Source organism: Sus scrofa, chromosome 11 (assembly GCF_000003025.6).
Source record: "Sus scrofa isolate TJ Tabasco breed Duroc chromosome 11, Sscrofa11.1, whole genome shotgun sequence".
NCBI classification, from domain to species: domain Eukaryota; kingdom Metazoa; phylum Chordata; class Mammalia; order Artiodactyla; family Suidae; genus Sus; species Sus scrofa.
Window position 1 is genome coordinate 68,409,452 of NC_010453.5, and position 22,183 is coordinate 68,431,634.

At 38.7% G+C, this 22,183-nt stretch overlaps 1 protein-coding gene across 1 annotated transcript in view; it reads left to right on the forward strand.

Annotated features, from left to right (window-relative positions):
* TM9SF2 (transmembrane 9 superfamily member 2) overlaps window positions 1–22,183 on the forward strand; it is a 62,123-nt gene that overhangs the window by 1,618 nt on the left and 38,322 nt on the right. The window contains exons 2-3 of the mRNA XM_021065854.1: window positions 15,107–15,174; window positions 16,530–16,623. Coding sequence (XP_020921513.1) covers window positions 15,107–15,174; window positions 16,530–16,623 — 162 coding nt within the window. The remainder of the gene's footprint in view (window positions 1–15,106; window positions 15,175–16,529; window positions 16,624–22,183) is intronic.

Sequence of the window (22,183 nt, forward strand, 5' to 3'; positions counted from 1 at the left end):
AACTCAAGCTTTTCACTTTAACCACTAGTAAAAGAGAAATAAGTAACCTGCTTCTAGATTATTGGGCATAGGGCAGGACAGGAAACATATACAATTATTTTGGATTGCTAAAACTTAACATTTGGGGCATGAGAATTTCTTTGAAACCATTAGTAATTTTAACAATTCAAATAATCGTTTAGCAATCTTTTACAATCTATAAATAGGTTTATTTACTAAGTTTGCTTTTTTTAAAGCTGGTGTTTATTTTATTACTGCTAACTTTACTATAGCTGTGAATTTTGAGCTTATTTTAGGGCACTAAAGAAGCTATTAAATTTTTTCATGGCATTTTACAGTTTCTGTTTCAAAACTTGGATCTCTAAAAATGTCTAAGGATATTTATGGGTTACTCAACAGTTAGCACTTGAATACTGTGGCTCCCATACACTTGCAGTGCAGGAAGCTTTCACTCTTTGGGGGTTATGACTGAAAGAAAATAGTGCTTCCAAGTGGAGGAGAGCGCGAGTCCTGCAAGCACCCTGGTTTTTCCATTAAACGTTTTAGTTACCAGCCTTTAAAACTTAGAATTTGGTCTTCGAATTTAAATTTGACAGCAATCGGGAGTTCCCGTGGTGGCTCAGCGGAAACAGATCTGACTGGAATCCATGAGTACGCAGGTTCTGTCTTTGGCTTCTCTCAGTGGGTTTAGGATCCGGTGGGGTGTAAGCTGTGGTGTAGGTCGCAGACGCGGCTCGGATCCCACGTTGCTGTGGCTGTGGTGTAGGCCAGCGGCTACCACTCTGATTCGACTCCCAGCCTGGGAACCTCCATAGGCCGCGAGTGGGGCCTTAAAAAGACCAACCCCACTCCCCAAAAAACATAAATTTAATAGCAGTCTTGTATTCCTAGTGCCTTAGAGACAAAAAAAATGTTTCTTTCTTTTAGGAACGTCAAAGTAAAGGTCATAAGCATATGACAGATTATCAAAATCTGATATGTTCCAAAAGCCGTCCCTCCAAAGTGCTCTGAAACACCAATGAGGAAACAGCTATGTATTAGAGTCTTCAGGGAAAGCTACAAAGGCAGTGACATTTGAGAGGGACCTCAAACTTGAGGATGAGTGAAATTTACAGGTGGTCTGCCAGTTAGACAATTTTTGTTTCCTCAACAGGTCCTTCTTTAGGTAGCTACTTTTAGTTCACGTTTGATTAATTTCAGGGGCCCTTTTGGATTTTTAATTTCCAAAAGTATAAGGATGAAACAGACAAGACAAATCATTTTTCAGAAATGTTTGAATTTCCTCTTCGTTGCCAGTTGCTTTTACAGCTTGGTCAATAGAAACAGATCTTAAGGAAGATGTACTTTTAGCAGTTTTTCCCTAGAATTTCTTGCTTGTGGAATTTGAAGGACACTTTAATATTTCTTCTCTTTGCCTCTCAAAGGAGAAAAAGAGTAAATAGTTCAAATTTTCATTACTTCAATCAGGGTATTAACAGTTTTTTTTTTCTCATCCATTCCGTATTTGTTAAGGAGTACAGTCTTGTGTATACGATTACAAAACTTGAAGAGAATTTAAAAATTAAAAGTGGCAAAAAGACAAAAAAAAAAAAAAGGAGTTCCCGTCGTGGCGCAGTGGTTAACGAATCCGACTAGGAACCATGAGGTTGCGGGTTCGGTCCCTGCCCTTGCTCAGTGGGTTAACGATCCGGCGTTGCCGTGAGCTGTGGTGTAGGTTGCAGACGCGGCTCGGATCCCGCGTTGCTGTGGCTCTGGCGTAGGCCGGTGGCTACAGCTCCGATTCAACCCCTAGCCTGGGAACCTCCATATGCCGCGGAAGCAGCCCAAGAAATGGCAAAAAGACAAAAAGACCAAAAAAAAAAAAAAATTAAAAGTGAGCATTGTGAACTGGGAGTAATTATTTCCAGAAGATGCTGTTAGTTTATGGTACCAGGAGTTGGATGAATTGGCCAGGTCACTGATACTGTTTCCACCAGTTTTTCCGTCTGTGAAATAAAGATAAGCACATTTGCTTATTATATATTCCTCTTTAAAGATACCTTGCATTTCTTAGGGAGAAAGTACAGTGTTTATCATTGTCGTAACGTAATGACACATTCATAATGGTAGAGATGAAACACGTTTATCTTTAACATAAGTGTATCATAGAATGTAGTCTTTACATAGCCTGTGAAGCCCAAGTCCAGTACTTAGTTCGTTATGTATATTGAAAGACAGTCAAAAGAACCCTGAGGATTTAGTCATTTTCTCCTCCTGAAATTATTTTATATTCAGTTTACTGGCATAGAACCAAAAGTCCAGTGAACATAAAATTCTGTTCATATTTCTCTAACTTATGATTTATGATCCTTATTAGCCTTTATAGTATGACTGTTCTGTGGCAAGTTTTAAAAACTTGCTGTCATTACATATACATTTGAGTATCAGCTGGTTTTTATTGATGACGTAGTATTTCATTCCATTAGTTACTATACTTTGCTTACTGTTTCTTGCTTGTAGAGCATTTACATTGGTCCCAGTTTTTTTTCTAGAAAAAAATTATTTGCTAGAATGTATTTATTTATTTACTTATTTATTTTATTACTTAATGAATTTTATTACATTTCTAGGTGTACAACAAGTATTTAGCAGGAATTACTAGCATATTCACAAATTGCTAGGTCAAAGGCTAGAAGTGATTTTATAGTTCTATTTAGTATTGGTAGGTTTCTCTGAAGAAAGATAGGTGTGACTCACTGTGCTACTCGCTGGCTAATTCCCTGTGTCGCCACAATATTTATAGTTTTTATTTATTTATCAATTTAATAGCTTCATGAGAGTACCTAAGATATCTTTTAGTACCACATTACTTTTGTTGCTATTGAGGTTCCTCTTTTATTTTATTCTCTCGTTTGTCTTATTTTTGTTAGGTTTTGAGACCACAGCATTAAAAAAATTGAACCGTGGTGTTCCTTTCTTCTGTGATCCATTTTACTTTCTTAAAATCAAGGGATGATAATGTTGATGGCAAGAAGTAGAATCAGCACTGATCAGAAGTGAATTGATCTTCGTAGGAAAATGTACCGTTCTAATCTACCCTGGGCAGGTTCTTGACTATTTCAGTTAGCTTTAGATCGAGTCTTAGTGTGCTGAGTGCATTCTAATGGCTAGTACCTGAAGATCAGTGAGCAGTTCACACTGCTTTTAATTTTGAAGCAGTTATTTAGTGGCTTGACACATGAACAACTAAATTCTAGAAAACATTTGCCACTTTTTTGTTGTTTGATGTACAGGTCATGTTCTTAGATGAAAGATTAAGATTTTCTTTCTGTCTAGGAAGGAAAAATGACTAAATATACCCCCTGGTGGTTTAAAAAAAAAAAAGGTTTCGATGAATTGGTTTCATAGCTTTTTTATAAAAAAAGAAAATCAAAATCATACTTTTATTTATTTAGTTTTTTTAGGTCAGAACGTGCAGCATATGGAGGTTCCCAGGATAGCGGTCCAGTCTGAGCTACAGCTGCCAGCCTGTGCCACAGCCACAGCAATGCTGGAGCCAAGCTTTGGCTGCTACCTACATCAGGGCCCCGCTGGATCCTTAACCCACTGAGCAAGGCCAGGAATCAAGCCCACATCCTCATGGATACTAGTCAGCTTTGATAACCACTGAGCCACGACAGGAGCTCCCCAAAATTGTGCTTTTAAACTTTCTTTTTTGGTAGTTATTTTTATTTTTATTTATTTATTTATTTTTAAGGCTGCACCCATGGCATATGGAGATCCCCAGGCTAGGGGTGCAATCAGAGCTGTAGCCACTGGCCTACACCACAGCCACAGCAGCGCAGATTCTGAGCAGAGTTTTCACTGTACACCACAGCTGATGGCAATGCCAGATCCTTAACCCACTGAGCGAGGCCAGGGAATGAACCCGAGTCCTCATGGATACTAGTCAGGTTCATTAACCACTGAGCCATGAAGGGAACTCCCCTGGTAGTTATTTTTAGAAGCTTTAATGAATTCTCTTTTATTTGGGGAGCAGTGTGTATATGGAATTAGTCAAATTTAAGAAAACAATTCTGAATGTTGCTCTGAACAGATACAAGAATGAGTGTATATCTACCTGTTTTGATTTGACCGTAGAGATAGATTGAAGATTTTGAAATATTTAAAAAATATATAATTTACATGTAAAATTAACAGTATACTTGATATAATTTACTTATTGATATTTAGTTTTGTCTTTTCATACTTTTTTTTTTTTTCTAGAGTAAGAGCACTGATTCTAAGCTTCTGGCAACTAGTCAGTGTGTGAGGATTACTAACACTGTTTCAAATACAAAATCTGGCATCAGAAAGAATGACTTCGTGATAAATTCACATTCCAGGGATTGTTCTTTTTTCCTGTGAAAAAGTATGTGGAACTGAGTTAGAAGGTCTTTGTTCAGAAATTAAATTTTTGAATAAAATTACTTTGAACCTGTGCTTGTTGCTGATTGCTCTCAGATAGTGGATCTGAGAGCTAGGATTAGGAAAGCAAGCATGGTCCATTTGGATGAAATTCTGTCCTGCTGCCTGTGGCTCTCCACAAGGGGAAGCCCTTCCAAGGGTGTTACTTGACCTTCTGAAACAAAACCCCAGAGGTGTGCTCTGCCTGCGGACGCGCACAAATTCTAGAGACTGGTCTGAGCTTGGTCAACCTTGGCGCCCAGTTTCCAAACCTTCCTTCCTCTTCTTCCTTGCAGTTTTCTATCACAGTGGCCTCTTAGTAAGTGTTGTAGTGAATTATACTTTAATTGTGCTCTACAACGCTGTTCTCTATTACTGTGAAAATTAACTAAGTATCTATGAAAATCTTTATAAGAAATTTGTGAATATTTTTTCTTTGCTCTTCTTATTCTCACTTTTGAAACCTTGGCTAATGATAAAGACTACAGATTGTGTACTTTATGTGTGCCAGGTATATAATTAACCTTGGTTAATCTTTAAACAACCCTGTGATTTTTAGACAGGGAGACTGAACCTGAGTAAGATGCAGTACTCTCTCAAGCACAGATACCTAGTAAGTAGCGAAGCTAAGGTGCAACTCCAGGAGTGTCTGAGTCCCAGGTCTGGGCTCTTCACTGTATGGGGATAGTGCTGAGCCCTCTGCCTCTTCTCCTGCCCTGCCCTGCAGATCCCTGGCTACTTATCATGATCCTGGACTTCTACAATTACTGCAGTTATCAACAGAGAGCTGGTGACATATGTAATCAATTTTAAGCAGCCAGATTTTATATTTATTCCTTTCTTTAGTACAGTCTAAAGTTAAAATTTTATTTTTTGATGGAAGAGACGAAGAAGAACCTAAGTATCTAGGAGATGAGCTTCTGGGCTTTATTGGTTAGAGGATAACTCAAAGCTCATGAACATGCGTTTGTGAGTTCCAGCATTTCTATTTGGGTAGTGCAGTTATATCTGAATTAAGGTTTTCCTTCTTCAGACTTTTTCCCACTATAGACTTTTCCAATATTAAAGCAGTTGTAGGGCGGAGTTCCCGTCGTGGCTCAGTGGTTAACGAATCTGACTAGGAACCATGAGGTTGTGGGTTCAGTCCCTGGCCTTGCTCAGTGGGTTGAGGATCCAGCGTTGCTGTGAGCTGTGGTGTGGGTCGCAGATGCGGCTGATATCCCACGTTGCTGTGTTTCTGGCGTAGGCCGGCGGCTACAGCTCCAATTAGACCCCTAGCCTGGGAACCTCCATATGCCAAGGGTGTGGCCCTAAAAAGACAAAAAGATTAAAAAAGAAAAAAAAGTAGTGGTAGGGCAAAAGACAGCTGTATTCTTTTGTTACTTCTACAGGAAGTAAACTAGGAGACGAGAACTTAAATGTAGCATAAGGTGCAGGCTTCCATAGTTTTCTATGGCTGTGTCTTTGTATCTCAGACCCTTCTGTGACTAGTTACTTCCTTTGATCATTATGCAAAGTCATTGGTATACCTTGTACACATTTGTGTATAAAGTCAATGTGTACATTTCTTCACTGAGTTCCTTCCTACCTTGAAAAACAATTGTAGGTAGGACAAATGGGATGGTGGTTGTAAAAGCTGAACCCAAACAAAGGAACAAGGAAATAGGGGAGAGTTGCAGTCCTACAGCATGACATGCCTGAGGCAATAAAATAGGGTGTGGTTTGACCGAAGTTGGGATCTTACGTAGAACGGGCAGATGGGGACTGGAAGTAAAATTGTATGTTTGGGAGGAAGAGGAATTAGAAGGGAGACAATAGAATCTAAATTAAATAAACCGTTTCCATGAGAAATTTCTTAGAGTGGGATTGCAGTCAGCCTTGCTTTATCTAAGTCTTGCTTTTGAATTTACAGTCTTGCTTTAGGCTTAGTCTGTAACTTTCTTAAAATGTTTAATGTTGTCACAACTTCTCATGATTGTAATAACTCACTGGAACAGTGTGAAAGTAGGAATGTGAGAAAGTGACCTCTAAGGCTCTTTCAAGTCATGTCGGTGATATTTGAGAGTTGGCTGTCTCTATTTAAGGCAAATTTCCAGGAGGAGATGCACTTAACTTTTGGATGGGGAATAAAGACGATGTTTAGAGTGGAAAATGACCTAAAATTAATGAAATACTGCCCTCTTATAGCACATTGCTATTTTAATAAGAAAAACTAAACCCCATAGAGATTCAGTAACTATCCCAAGAACATATAAATAGGTTTGTTTCTTTTCTCTTTTACTTCCTTGAATGTATGCCCTATTTCCCCATCTGGATTATAAATTCTTTGAAAGGCAAGCCTTCATGTATTTTGTTTTATTATAGCATTCACAGTGTCTATATAGGACATTGTGGGCGTTGAATAAATGTGTTGATTGAATGAATTTCTCAGGGTTTTTCAGGATTTGTTGTTGTGAATGTTCTTCACTTTTCACATATATTGCAAATTCTACTGTTTCCCCCTGTGTATTTTTTGAAATCCTCTTTCCTGCTTCTAACGTCTTTTCATACTAAGTTTTACTCCTTAGTCTTTCTTATTGCTTTGATTTGGCTTCCATCGCATCATAATATGAATAAAGTCTGCTCTCACTTTTACAGCCTTTGCTTTTTCCAACTTTTAAATGTGACAATTTTCAGAATTCAAAAAAGTTGAAAGAATAGTGTAATGATCGCTTGTATATTCACCTAGACACCTAGAGGCAACAGTTGTTTGTATTTTTCCCTATTTGTTTTTATCTGTGTATGTATTTATATTTTTGGGGGATGAATGTCATGAGGTTTGTAGCACAGTTTTGCCCTTCATGAAACTGCATAAGCTCACTAGTAGTCTCATTTCCTTTCTCCTTTTTTGCAATTTTAAATTGAAGTATTGTTGATTTGCAGTGTTGTGTTCATTTCTGCTGCACAACAGTGATCTAGTTTTATATATGTATATATGTGTGTGTGTATTATATTCTTTTCTGTTATAGTTTATCACAAGATGTTGAATATAGCTCCCTGTGCTGTATGGTAGGACCTCGTTGTTTATGCATTTTCTCTATACTAGTTTGCATCTGCTAACTCTGTACTCCCATTCCATCTCTTCTCTATCCTCTCTTGCAACTTTTTTTGCATCTTTCTTCCCCCTTTTTTGGCCACCCTGTGGCATATGGAGCTCTGGGACCAGGGATCAGATCTGACCTGCAGTTGCAGCTGTGGCAGTGCCAGATCTTTTAACACATTGTGCTGGACAGCAGATTGAACCTGCATCCTGGCTCTGCAGAGACACCGCCAAACCCATTGTACCACAGCAGGAACTTCTCTTTCAGTTTTTAACATTTATTCTGCTACTGTATTGCAAGGATCTTATTATTCTATGACACTTTGAAATTTCCTTGTTTCACTGTAAGGGTCGACATTTAAAACAGTATTGTACATGTAGTGTATTTACAAGTATGTTGTAAATCTATTCTATACTAAAGATGCTGTTAATTTTAATTTACATTTCTAAGCTTGTTTTAAATAAGCTAAATCTTAAATCTTCAAATTCTCACAATTTAAAAAAGGAAGAATGAGTGAAAGTGTTACAAAAATAGCCAAGATGAACTGACTATCCTGGGTGTGTTTTGATTAGTTCACTGAACAACAAGAAAGGTCCGTAATTTATTGGTGATACTGATGATGGACTAACTTTCCTGTAAAAGTAAGTGTGGAAAAGTGACAGAAGAGACTAGAAGGAAGAAACGTGGAGGACTGAGAACAGCAGACATTAAAAGTGGTAGCAGCAGTTGTGTTTACTTACTTTTTTGAGCCAGTAGTCCAGTCTTTTAAATGTCCTAAAGTAGAGCAAGTACTCCCTAGCTTGATAATTATTATTTTCCCATTTTCTAGGCTAATAGCCAAGAAGTAAGTAATAAATAGGCATAAACAGTAAATAGAAGTTACTGTCCTTAATGTCCTTTAATGTGAGGGCTTCCCACAGAAACCCTCAGAGTTACCCTTATACATACGGAAATGGAAGAAAAGAGGAGATAGCAGTTGTCTTTGTCTAGCTTATAGTTAAATATTTAACTTACTGTATGCCAACTAAATACAACAGCTTCTGTATTTTCTGTTTTATTTTTATTTAATTCCTTACATTCAAAAGTACTTGCCCCTGAGCACATGGACATTAACAGCAGACCTAGGGTTGGAAAGAAACTCAGCAGTCTGATGCTTTTCTGCCTCCAAACTGAAGCTGTGTTCCTTATTTATATGCTGCATGTTAAAATTAATTTTGTTTTTGGAGTTCCCTTTGTGGCTCAGTGGTTAACAAACCCGACTAGGATCCTTGAGGATGTGGGTTAGATCCCTGGCCTCACTCAGTGGGTTAAGGATCCGGCGTTGCCAGGAGCTATGGTGTAGGTCGCAGACACGGCTCAGATCCCGAGTTGATGTGGCTGTGGCGTAGGCTGGCGGCTGTAGCTCCAAATGGACCCCTATCCTGGGACCCTCCATATGCCATGGGTGCGGCCCTAAAATAGAAAACAAAATTTAAAAATGAAATTAATTTTGTTTTTAGGTGAAAGATTAGTGAGAATTATTTTTGCATATTGCTATCTTGGAAAACTTTGTGAACAGCCCTTGATAATTGTAGACATCCTTATAAATCACGAAGCAAGGCTGAAACATGCTTGTTAGGTGACATTGTTAACATTTTTGTTATTAGGAGTAGAATTTTAAGCTACTTCACCAGGTCAGGAAAAGTTGACAGATTGGGCAAATTTATTGGGGATTTGGTAATAGACAAAATGCTAAATGTAAGATGGAAAAAAACTAATAATGTGCAAATACGAAAATAGGGAAGGGTGTGTGGGTCTTTGGGTTAGAGACTAAAATGGAGTAGATGTGGTAATAATCAGCTTAAATGATGTTAAATTATATAAACAGGAGACTAGTACGGTGGCTAGAAGAGAACTCTTCCTGGCTTCCAGAGCTTGAATCAGAGATTTACAGTAGACTTGGAGCCAGTGAATCTGATTACAGAAGTTTTGACAAGAGTGTTTTTTAAAAGGGTTAAATTGGAATTTAAAGTGGTGTGGGTTAGCCTGAGGGTGGAATGGAGTAGGGAATAAACCCTGGGGAGTGGTAAAAGTGAAGACAGACTTCCAGAACAAGTACCTAAGGCTAACGTGGATCTGAAATTTAGCCAAGAGAATTAATATGAAATGTTTCAATGTGCTAGTGGTATTAAGCTATTGTATTTAACATAATATATAGCCAATGGGAATATGCTTCCAGAAATCCTCTTAAAGTTATATCAGAAAACAAAAAGTAATAAATTAATTTGGTCGTGGACAAGTTAAAGTATATTTGAAGAAAAATGATTAACAATTGTATTTTTGAAATGATGAGTCCTAAGCTATCAGTTACAGAACATTGGAAAGAGTTGAAGAGTGTCATTGAAAAATTTATGCTGTTGGTAAAAAGGCTAATGAAAAGTAACAGTGTCATTCTGTACACATGTTTAAAACTTTGATGTTTGTACCTTGAATTCTGCCCGTAATTCTCAATGATATACCTTCTAAGAAAGATATGAGAGTTGAGTGAGGTCCTGAGAAAAGTAGCCGGCATGATCAAGGAGATAGATGACTCAGAAAATTAAGACCTTTTCATTTTGGAAGATTTAAAAAAAAGATTTTAGGAGTTCCCGTCGTGGCGCAGTGGTTAATGAATCCGACTAGGAACCATGAGGTTGCGGGTTCGGTCCCTGCCCTTGCTCAGTGGGTTAACGATCCGGCGTTGCTGTGAGCTGTGGTGTAGGTTGCAGACGCGGCTCGGATCCCGCATTGCTGTGGCTCTGGCATAGACCGGTGGCTACAGCTCCGATTCAACCCCTAGCCTGGGAACCTCCATATGCCGCGGGAGCGGCCCAAGAAATAGCAACAACAACAACAAAAGACAAAAAAAAATAAAAAAAGATTTTAAAAGGATTGATAAGAGAAGTCAGAAAATGAGAATAGGGTTTTCCCTCAATGTCATAATCCTACAGCTGAAAGATGTACCATGAAACTTCAGAGAACATCATAGGCTAAGCAGAAATTCTTGCCTTCTCCATGGCTAGAAATGGAAGAAACTTTTACCCTAAATTTATATCCTCTTGAACAGTGTCCTAAATTTTTTTTACATGGTATCAGATCTCTGGACCTTTTGCTCTGTTTTGGGTCCCCTAAAGTGTGAATTTTTTTTTTTTTTTTTTGGTCTTTTTTGGTCTTTTAGGGCCTTACCTGTGGCATATGGAGGTTCCCAAGCTAGGGGTTGAATGGGAGCTGTAGCTGCTGGCCTGCAGCAGAGCCAGAGCAATGCCTAAGGTGTGAACTTAAAGACTTCTGGGGAGTTCCCTGCTGGCTCAGTGTGTTAATGATCCAGAGTTGTCACAGCGGTTGCTCAGGCTTGCTCAGGCTTGATCCCTGGCCTGGGAACGAATGCATACCTCAGGCATGGCTGCATAAAGAGAACATTGAAAAATACCTAGAGGAGTTCCTGTCACGGCTCAGCAATGATGAACCTAACTAGCATCCATGAAGACGTGGGTTCGATCCCTGGCCTCACTCAGTGGGTTAAGGATCCAGTGTTATCATGAGCTGTGTAGGTCGCAGATGCAGCTGGAATCTGGTATTGCTTTGGCTGTTGTGTAGGCTAGCAGCTGTAGCTTTGATTTGACCCCTAGGCTGGGAAGTTCCATATGCTGAAGGTGTGGCCCTAAAAAGTTTTTTTTTAAAAAAAGGAAAAATACCTAGAAAACAGAGCTCAAGTATAACCAGGAGTCCAATCTCGCTTGCTGTCTTGTAGGGTCCTTGGTCTAAGAATTGTGTTCACATTTTTAAGTAATTAGAAAAAAAAGAATATTTAGAGATGAGAGAAAATTACATGAAAAATTTCAGTGCTATAGATAGTTTTATTGGGCTGTAGCTGGGCCCATTCAGTTATGTCATGTTTCTGGATGCTTTTACACTATAATTGCAGAGACTGCTTGTCTAGCAAAGCCTAAAATGTTATTCTCTGGCCCTTTAAAAAGAAAAAAAATTGCCAGCCTTTGGAATAGACTAACATTCGAGTTTTTTTTCCAGGTAAAGAGAAGAGTGTAGTGAAGTAGAGTAAAAATATTAAGCAGGTGAAGAAGGTATATAAATGGCACCGAGCAGCATTTTATTCATTTCACTTACGGTACTGTCCCACACAGAAGCCATTACCCTCTTGTGACTTCTTTTTTTTTGGTCTTTTTAGGGCCGCACCCATGGCATATGGAGGCTCCCAGGCCAGGGGTCGAATTAGAGCTACAGCTGCCAGCCTACACCACAGCCACAGCAACTCGGGATCCGAGCCGCGTCTGCGACCTACACCACAGCTCACGGCAACACTGGATCCTTAAGCCACTGAGCGAGGCAAGGGATCGAACCCACAACCTCATGATTCCTAGTCAGATTTGTTTCTGCTGCGCCACGACGGGAACTCCTCCTGTGACTTCTTAAATGGGAAATTAAAGTTTAAGTTCTTTAGCCACACTGACCACATTTCAAGTGACCAGTGGCTCCATGTGGCTAGTGGTTACTGTGTTTGACAGTGCAGATAAAGAGTGTTTTTAATCATTGCTTAAAGTTCAATTGGACATTCCTACATGACAGTAAATACTTAAATAGTACTTTGTGACAGGCACTGCTCTTGAATCTTCTCAAAAACCACATGAAGCAGGGATTATTATTACCGCCATTCTACAAATGAGAAAACCAAGGCATAAGGAAATGAAGAAACTTGCCCAAGATCGGACAGCTAAGAACTGTTAGGACCAGGATTTAAACCCAGGCAGGCTCACTTCAGAGTCTGTATCTTAATCACTTTGTATTGAGCAAGGTTGAGAGTGAGGATGCTTAATTGTAGCACAAAGGAGTTAGCTCGTGTACTGAAAGTGTGGCTGTATGATTTTGAAACTCTAAACATAGAAAGTTGTATAGAATGCAATAGCTACATTCCTTCTTAGAAATCTAAAGATGTGAACTGGATTGGCTTTTTAGGAACTTTCAGTCTTCATTGAGATGTATTAAATAGAGCACTTGGATTCTGGTGTTTGTTCATAGCAGTGTTGACCCCTTATAATTAGTGAAAACTATTTCCGCAGAGCACTCAACTGGGAATTTTGCCTTCACAAAAGTTTATGTATATGATACTTGCTCAAGCATTCTGTAAGTCTATTTTGCTAAAACGACCAATGATATAGTCTTAACAAAGTGTTTTTGTCTTTGATAGTGTTAACCATTGAGCAGTCATTGATTAGAGACCAGTTTTAAGGGTTTTATATGATACTGTTTTTAGGACTGTATACAAAAGCCAGTGTCTTCCATGTGTATCATGAAGGTTGGATTAGCATTTTAATGGATAAGCAGTGCAGTTTGGGCATTCCCTAGTCTGAATGTCATTAAATTTATTTGGTTTTATTTATTTAACAAATACATAGCACTTCATGTATTAGGAACTGTTTGAAGTACTTTATAACTTAATTCATTTACTCTTCATACCTCTGTGAGGTAAATACTGTTATCTGCATTTGGCAGATAAAGAAACTGAAGCCTCCATGAGGACACTAAGATGTTAAATAGTTTGTGTATAAACAGTTGAGCTGGGGTTTTAACCCAGGCCGCTGGCCCCAGAGTCTGCTCCTGCCGCTGTGTCTCGCTTTTTCCAGTGATAGTGTAGTACTAGTTTTTGTTCATTGAACTTCCTGTCTCACGTTCAGGGTGTTAACAGCTGTAGAGGACTGCTGAGGCACTAGGGAATGAGATCAGAGTGGCAAGTGTGGCTTTATGCCATTCCAGGTGGCCTCATGATCAGGGTCCAGAGGCAGCCGTAGTGATCTAACCCTATAAAAATACAGGTAAATGGCTCCTGTTTGTTTTTGTTAGCATCAAAAGTACTTCAGGGCACAAATTACTTTTTCAATAAAGAATTCTGTCTTGAAAAGCAATGAGCTCCTATTGGATCCTTTAGGACTTCAGAAGCACCTTGAAGAAATTTTGGGAGCTTTTGTAGGAAGTTATGGCTTTAAATTAGCCCATATTTACTAGGAAGTTGATACCTCTTTTCTCCCTCTCCCATGTGGTTGAACTTGATTTGGTCTCTGTGAATTTCTTCTTTGTTATTACCTTTGTAGCTCCTCACTCTCAAATTGATCAAAGCAGTCCTCCAAAGTTAAACCATGTTGGAGTTCCCTTGTGGTGCAATGGATTAAGGATCTGGCCTTGTCCTGGCTGCAGCTTCAGTCGCTGGCTATGGTGAGGGCTGGGTCTCTGGCCTGGGAACGTTTGCATGCCACAGGCCACAGAAATTTCTTTCCTACCTGGCAGCATTTCTTTCTTTTTTTTTTTAATGGTCCCATGGTGTATATTTTTAATAGCTGATTTACTGTCAATAGGCATACTGCAGTGTGTTTCTAGTTTTTTTGTTAAAATGAACACGTTTGCGATATACATTCTTATACATGATCTCTTACGCACAGACAATTTTATTTCTAGGGGATAAGTTCTCCTAAGTAGGCTTACTGGGTAGAAGAATATGTTACTACTTTAAAAATGCTGTTAGTTTGCTTTCCGAAAGGCTGTGACTACTTCACATTTTAAAGAGCCATAGATGTAGGTTTTGCAGATTTTTGGCCAAAGCTTGGTGGTGTCTTATCTACAGTTTGAACGTGGATGTCTCAGATTCACTCATTCTCAGATTTTCTTTTTTTGAATGCCATGACTGTTTACCCTCCCCAAGGCACAAAAAATGGGTAAAAACAAAGTCATGATCTCTTTTCCCCAAACCCGATCCTCTCATAGTGTCCTTTTTGTTCACTTGTCCAAATCAGAAACCTAAGGCATCTCTCATCTCTAAACTTAAGGCATCTCTCATACTCTCACATACAAATCATCAAAGTCCTATCACATTTATTTTCAAAATGTTTCTTGGATGCATCGTCTCTTTCTTCTCTTTGATATTTCTTGAATGCTGTGAGAATATTTTTTTAATTGTTTCAAAATAAAAATGATTTTTGTGTTGTAGAATGAAATAATGAATTTGAAAACCAGATTTTTAAAATAGCATCTATATTGATGTGATGAATGGTTTATTTGAAATGTCTTACTTAATTTTTTAGAAATTATTAGGAGTTCCCGTCGAGGCTTAGTGGTTAAGAATGAGGTTGTGGGTTCAATCCCTGGCCTTCCTCAGTGGGTTAAGGATCCGGCATTGCCGTGAGCTGTGGTGTAGGTCGCAGACACGGCTTGGATCTGGCGTTGCTGTGGCTGTGGTGTAGGCTGGTGGCTACAGCTCTGATTAGACCCCTAGCCTGGGAACCTCCATATGCCTTGGGAGTGGCCTCAGAAAAAGGCAAAAAGACAAAATAAATAAATAGAAATTATTAGAACTTAAAAAGCATTTAGAAAATATTGAAGACATTTGCCACTTTGAAGATTATTTTGTTATAATTTAACTGCATATAAATCTACTCAGTGAATGGTTTATAAGAGAATTGTTTAAAATGAGTATTATAGAATTTCACATTTCAAATGTCAGGTTCATTTTCAATTCTAAGCATGACTTAGGTTTGGTCTCCAGTTTACATTCTAATTCTGTGTTTTCTCATTGTCAGACTGAAATAGAACTATTTGTGAACAGGCTTGACTCAGTGGAATCTGTTCTTCCCTATGAATATACAGCGTAAGTTTTTCATCTTGATTTTTATACACAACTTTCTGATTCACCAGAATTTTGTACATTTAGAACTTTATTTTCTCCACACTTACGGATAAATTCACATGCATTTTAAAAATGTGCAGAGCCTGTAAACATTTTTAAAGGGGTATTCTTTATTTCAAAGGTCGGGTTAAAATGTGAAATGTTGTTTTGCATCATAACAGAAACACCAGCTAAAACAGTGAATTTCCTTTTTTATCTGACTGGACAAGTAGCCATTTTGTTTTCTTTAATTTTTTTAATTATTGAAAAACGCACACAATTTGAAACAAAATCCTTAGGTCAGTTCCCAGAAATAACTGCCTTATTGTCTGCCTTCCCCGTTTTTTTTTCTCGCCATATTCTAATGTACATAATCTCATTTATACATTTTCGTTTTAAATAAAAGTAGGTTTATGTATTTTATTTGCACCTTGTTTTTCTCACTATTTCTGTGTGGACATCTATCTGTGTTTTTTGTCTTTTTTTTTTTTTTTTTTCCTTTTCTAGGACCGCTTCCCGCAGCATATGGAGGTTCCCAGGCTAGGGGTCTAATCGGAGCTGTAGCCACCAGCCTACACCACAGCCACAGCAACACCAGATCTGAGCTGCATCTGGGATCTACACCACAGCTCATGGCAATGCCGGATCCTTAACCCACTGAGCAAGGCCAGGGATAGAACCCTAAACCTCACGGTTCCTAGTCAGGTTGTTTCCACTGTGTCACTATGGGAACGTCTCTAACTTACATCTTAATAAAAGTATTATTTAAAAATCAAGCTCTGATGGAACATGCTGAAAGATAATATAAGAGTGTTTATAGATCAGGAGCTTGGGCTTATCAGACACAACTTAGAATAGATTTACAAAGAGATCCTGCTGAATAGCATTGAGAACTATGTCTAGATACTCATGTTGCAACAGAAGAAAGGGTGGGGGAAAAACTGTAATTGTAATGTATACATGTAAGGATAACCTGACCCCCTTGCTGTACAGTGGGAAAATAAATTTAAAAAAAAAAAAAAAAGAGTGTTTATAGATGTATGACTGGGTCACTTTGCTGTACAGTAGAAATTGGCAGAACAGTGTAAATCAACTTTAATAAAATTTTTTTAAAGAAAATAAATAAAAATCAAACTCATTCTAAGGCATAATTTTCAGATGTCTTTGTTTTTTATTTTTGGGAGATGCAGTACATGGAACTCAGGGTGCACATGTACTTATTCATCTACTAGAATGTCTGAAAAGATTAGTACGTAATTTGTTCTCTAGATTGGCTAGTGGTCTGATATTTCATTGTTTCCTTTTATGCTTAAAAACTTAAATATTTTCACCTGCAGGTTTGATTTTTGCCAAGCGTCAGAAGGAAAACGCCCATCTGAAAATCTTGGTCAGGTATTATTCGGGGAAAGAATTGAACCATCACCATATAAGGTTTGTATTCAGTGTTATATAAAAGTTATTTGGTTGCATCCTTCTTTTTCTACTCCCTTACAGAAAAGCCTAAGATAACTTAGCTCTTATGGCTAAGAAGGGATTACTATCTCTTTTGCATCCAGGAATAATTTCTTAAAGTCACAGTTTAAAAGGATCCCTCCCCTTCTCATGATATGTCATGGATAAGTTTAAGGAACGTTTGTGCAATCAGTATTGTAAATGGTAAGGTGGGGGCCTAAAAGATGGAGCTCAGACCCCCTGCCTCACCCTGTGAGGGACCTGGAACCCAGCCTTCAAGGATGAAGAGTTGCCCCAGCTGCTCACATCTCCTTCCCCCTCTTTGAAAACAGTATCCCTAGATCTTCTCTGTTAGCAAATAGAGCATTACCTCATGTTTCCCACTGGGTTTGGGGAGAGCTCACCTCTCTATTTTGACTAGTGAAAGTATATTTGGTTCATCTTTGGTACATTTTTAGAACATCAGTTAAACCAGGCTTAAGCACAATATAAGATATACTCTTCAGGATGTGAACTTCATCATTACACAGATTATTCTGACTTTTAAATGTTATCTTTTAAGCCTATTATCCTGAATTTCACAGTCCCCTGTTCATTTTATATCTGCTCTCCTGCTACACAAAGGATAATGGATCTCTCTTTTAGAAAAATTAAACCAGTTTATAATAACAACGAATCATCAAGAATATAAAATAAGAAGTTCCTGTCGTGGCTTAGTGGCTAACAAACCTGACTAGGATCCATGAAGACTTGGGTTCGATCCCTGGCCTCGCTCAGTGGGTTAAGGATCTGGTGTTGCCGTGAGCTGTGGTGTAGGTTGCAGACATGGCTCAGATCTGGCATTGCTGTGGCTGTGGTGTAGGCCTGCAGCTGGAGCTCTGATTTAACGCCTAGCCTGGGAACTTCCGTGTACTGCAGGTGCAGCCCTAAAAGGCAAAAAAAAAAAAAAAAAAAAGAATATAAAGTGAAAAGTAAATTTCCCTTCCCCCCATTTCACATCACAGTTTCTTGTTAATCTTTCCTAAAATTTTCCATGTACTTACAAGCACGTGTAAATAGAATTAAATATGTGTGTTTATGTTTAAACATATTGTGCACTGTGCATTTTTCTTTAACTTTCTGCCTTGGGCATCTGTCCACGTGAGCACGTTCATTTTAATGGCTGTAACTTGACCCCAAGTTTTATTCTCCAGCCTAACAGCTCCCTCTCTTGTTGTGACTTCCTTCTCTTCTGTGACCCTGTGATTAGCCAGCTCCCTGGCTTTCTCCCTAAGCACCACCAGCTGTCTCCCCAGCACGTACTACATGGAGCATCTGTCAGCCAATCCCCAAGCCTAGATTAGTCCCACTAACCTTCTTACTCCAACACCGGAGCTGCACCAGGAAGCACTGGGGATAAGACATATAATTGTGCAGTTTAATCCACTACAGGTTTATAATTTTTAACCATAAGTATATCCTCTTAAAATATTTTAATTTGAGGTTTTGTACCTTAAAAATGGCAGAAGTTTTTAGAAAATTTTCAAAGACAGTAGATTGAAGGCCTAATGAAATGAAGTCATGGAAAGAAGGAGCTCAGAATATATGGATATAGCGCAAGCATATTAATTATGTAACATTTCCCTGATGTGATACTTTGAAAGATTACTTTGGAAATTGTTGTATTCCTTTTATAGCAAAGGGTGGTTTTCAGGCATTTTATAAATTGTATATCTACCTTAAGATATTCCTGTGGTCTCTCAGTCCCATCTTTCTGTTTATTCATGCCCTGACCTTAAGAAATGATAGAATGTAGCACTGGGAACTCTGTCTAGTCACTTACGATGGAGCGTGATAATGTGAGAAAAAAGAATGTATACATGTATGTGTGATTGGGTCGCCATGCTGTACAGTAGAACATTGACAGAACACTAAACCAGCTGTAATGAAAAAAAAAATCATTATATAAATTTTTAAAAAAGGAAAAAAATGATGCGGAAAGAGTAACACCTGCAGTGAAGTTGAGGAGCAGCAGGAGTCTCTAGCAGTAAACAGCAAAGTATTCAGGTCCATGGAGAAGTTTTGTCCCTTTGGTACAGACTTGAAAGACACGTTATTTCTTTAGTAGGACTCCACTGCGGGACACTTACTTATATGTAAAGACCCTTCGTTTAGGTCTAGTGCTTTTCAGATTTAATTTCGTCCCAGGAGTTAAGGCAAAATAGAAGAACAGAAGGAGTGTTTTAAAATGGAGAGAGAATGTGCATGTAACATTTTCCATGAGTTGTTTAGAATTTTTTAGGATCAAGGTTAGTGCTGAAACAAATTTTTTAAGCCTCAAGCTTAAAGAGACAGCAAGCATTTCTTAAGACTAAGGCATGGGTTAACAGAAATGTAGAGCTAAGATTTAAATTTTTTTCCCCCAAGCCAGCTGTTAATATTACTGACATATTTTTCAGTATTGATTTCAGTATTGATTCTTTGTCCTTCATTTTCAAAGAATTTTGCCTGATTTTAGATCGCCTATAAAAACAATGGTAACAACTAGCAGCAACAACCAAAAAACCCCCAAATTTGCTTTGCTGTCTTTTATCTATGACTCGTTGAGGTCAGGAGAAAAACAAGGCAAGACATTGTGTGCATTATGTGAAGCTGGAGCTGTTTATCATAGGATCACGAAAATTTCAAGTCTAACTACCCGTATTCATTCATTCACTCATTCAGTTCACACAGCTGCTGAATGCCTTTCTCATGCCAGGCCCACTGTGGTAGGTGTGGGATACAGCTTGAACAAGACACAGATTTCTGTCCTTGTGGATATTGTATTCTGATGGAGGAAGAAAACAAAATGAGTTCCTGAAATGTACAGTGTGTCAGTTGTTGATGAAAGAACTGTTGAAGATAAATCAGGAAAGGTGGATGGAGAATTTGCCGTTTTAAATAGGCCAGAGAAAGTCTCACCTGAGAAGGTGACATCTGGGCAAAAGACCTGAAGCACGTAAGGGAGTGAGCTGTGTGAATATGTGGGCAGGCGGTGGGGCGATGTTCCAGGTGAAGAGAGCAGCAGAAGCCAGGGTCCTGGGGCAGCTTGTCTGATGTAGCCAGGTCCAGAGGAAACTGGTGTGACTCAAGCAGCTGAGCAAGATAGAGAACAGGAGGAAATGAGGGCAGAGACGTAAAGGGACCACATCAGGTCATGTCTCATCGGCTATTGGAAAGACCTTGACCTGTACATCAGACAAAGTGGTTAGCATTGAAGGTTAGGGTGGGCTTAGATTTTAACAGGGTCACCAGGGCTGCTGCTTGGAGAATGGACTGAGGGAGAATGAGAAGCCAGGAGACCCGTTAGGGGGCTCTCACAATCCGTCATGAAAATATGTGTGATCTGATAGTGACTCAGACCAGTGGAGGAAGGGAGGGGGTTGTGAAGTGGTCAGAATCTCAGAAACTGGACCAACAGAATTTGCTGAGGGCTAAGATGTGGGGTCTAGAGTTTCTGTTTTCTAAGACTTTGGGGAAAGCCAGTGGGAAGAGCATGTTTGGAGGGAATGGAGAGAGTTAGTTTGGACATGGTGTGAAGCAGGGATGTTGACTTAGCTGTTGAAGATGTGTCTGGAGTTTGAAGGAGAGGTATGTTGGAGAGTCAATAGTGTATAGGTGGTATTTAAAGCCAGGAATTGGTGGATTGAAGGAGAGGTTCCGCTTCAGTAGGTATATTTGAGAGTCATTAGTGTATAGATGGTATTAAAGCCAGGAATTGATGGAAGGAGTGGATATGCTTAGTGAAGAGAATTCCAAGGACTGGGCCTTGGGGTAATTGGTGTTACTTGACCAGGAAGATGGAGGAGGAGTCAGCAAAGGAGACTTCCTCATAGGCTGTTGGGAGGGTTGCATGAGATAATAAATATGTGTTTATTGTTATGATTAAGTGTCATCTTTAGGTTTCCTGTTTTCCTTCACAATTGAACACTAGTTGACTTGCCTGAACCCAGTGAGCTGGATTGAGGTGTAAGGTTTGCCGCTTTTGGTGTAACTAGTGATGTCTGTCTGCTTTGACACTTACTCCTCAGATTCCTTAGTAGGTATGCTTTTATTTTTTCATTTCCCATTCTTTAAATTGGAAGTCGTAAGGTTCATATAAGATTTCAAATACTAGGTATTTACATAAATATTGCGATATTTATGGAAGTAGCAGTGTAACCAGAATGAAACTATTGGCTGACAGGTGGCAGCAGTGGGCTACACTTGCAATGTTGGTTTGTCAGCTGATGTCCAGAAACTGGTTTAGGGAATTTTATTCAATAATGTATAAACGAATGGATTACTTTGAAGCGAAACATACACAAATTGGTTTAATTCCCTATAATAACATTTGAATTTATTACAAGGTATATTGGACTATACATATTTATGTTATAAATAAAACTCTGTATAGTTAGTGTAATAAATTACAGCCTTAAGAAAACTAGGAAATATATTTTTTAAATTAAGACATAAGTAGGCCTGGGTATGTTGTTACTGCTGCAGCTCAGGTCACTACTGTGGCACAGGTTTGATCCCTGGACTTATGCATGCTGTGGGTATGGCCTAAATAAATAAAGAGCCCCTAGTAAAGTAAACCTGTATATAATATGTTGTGAATAATATTAATATGTGCGTTTCCACGCTTATGAAATAAGTCTTGGACTCCAAAATGGGAGGAATCCTTAGATTTTAAACTTTCGTTTAAAAAAATTATCAAATTTTGTTTCAACTTTATCATTACGTAACCTCCTGAAAATTGACAGTCTTTTCAAAAGTGAGTAAAAATCACATTTATTCTGATTATAGAATCCAGATTTGAGTTTTTCTTGTGTCACCACATCTGTGTTTATTCACTGCTGAATCTCCATCACCCGGTACATAGGGGGCCCTTAACAAATATCCACTGAATGAATATAGAGACATAAAGACTATCTGTTCATTACTAGAAAGCCTTCAGATCCATAATTTCTGAAACATTTTCAGGGGCCATTACTATGGAGAGACTGATGTTTTGTTCTACCTGTGGGGTTTTTCCCCTCCTAGAGTTCATTTACATTTAAAAGATGGGTAGATTGAAGTTATCAAAATTAAGATAAAAACTATCACTTATCAAAAGAAAAATTGGTGACTTCGATTTTTAGAGAAACAGAATAAGATTGAAGTTTAAATCTGAGCTATGAGGATTTTTTTTTTTTTTTTTTTGCTATTTCTTGGGCCACTCCCGCGGCATATGGGGGTTCCCAGGCTAGGGGTTGAATCGGAGCTGTAGCCACTGGCCTACGCCAGAGCCACAGCAACGCGGGATCCAAGCCGCATCTGCAACCTACACCACAGCTCACGGCAACGCCAGATCGTTAACCCACTGAGCAAGGGCAGGGACCGAACCCGCAACCTCCTGGTTCCTAGTCGGATTTGTTAACCACTGCGCCACGATGGGAACTCCAGGAATTTTTAAATGTTTTTTATCAATGTTAATGAACTTAAGTAATTTAATGAGGCTAGCGCTTTTACTCTATGTTATAGGTATGAAGGACTT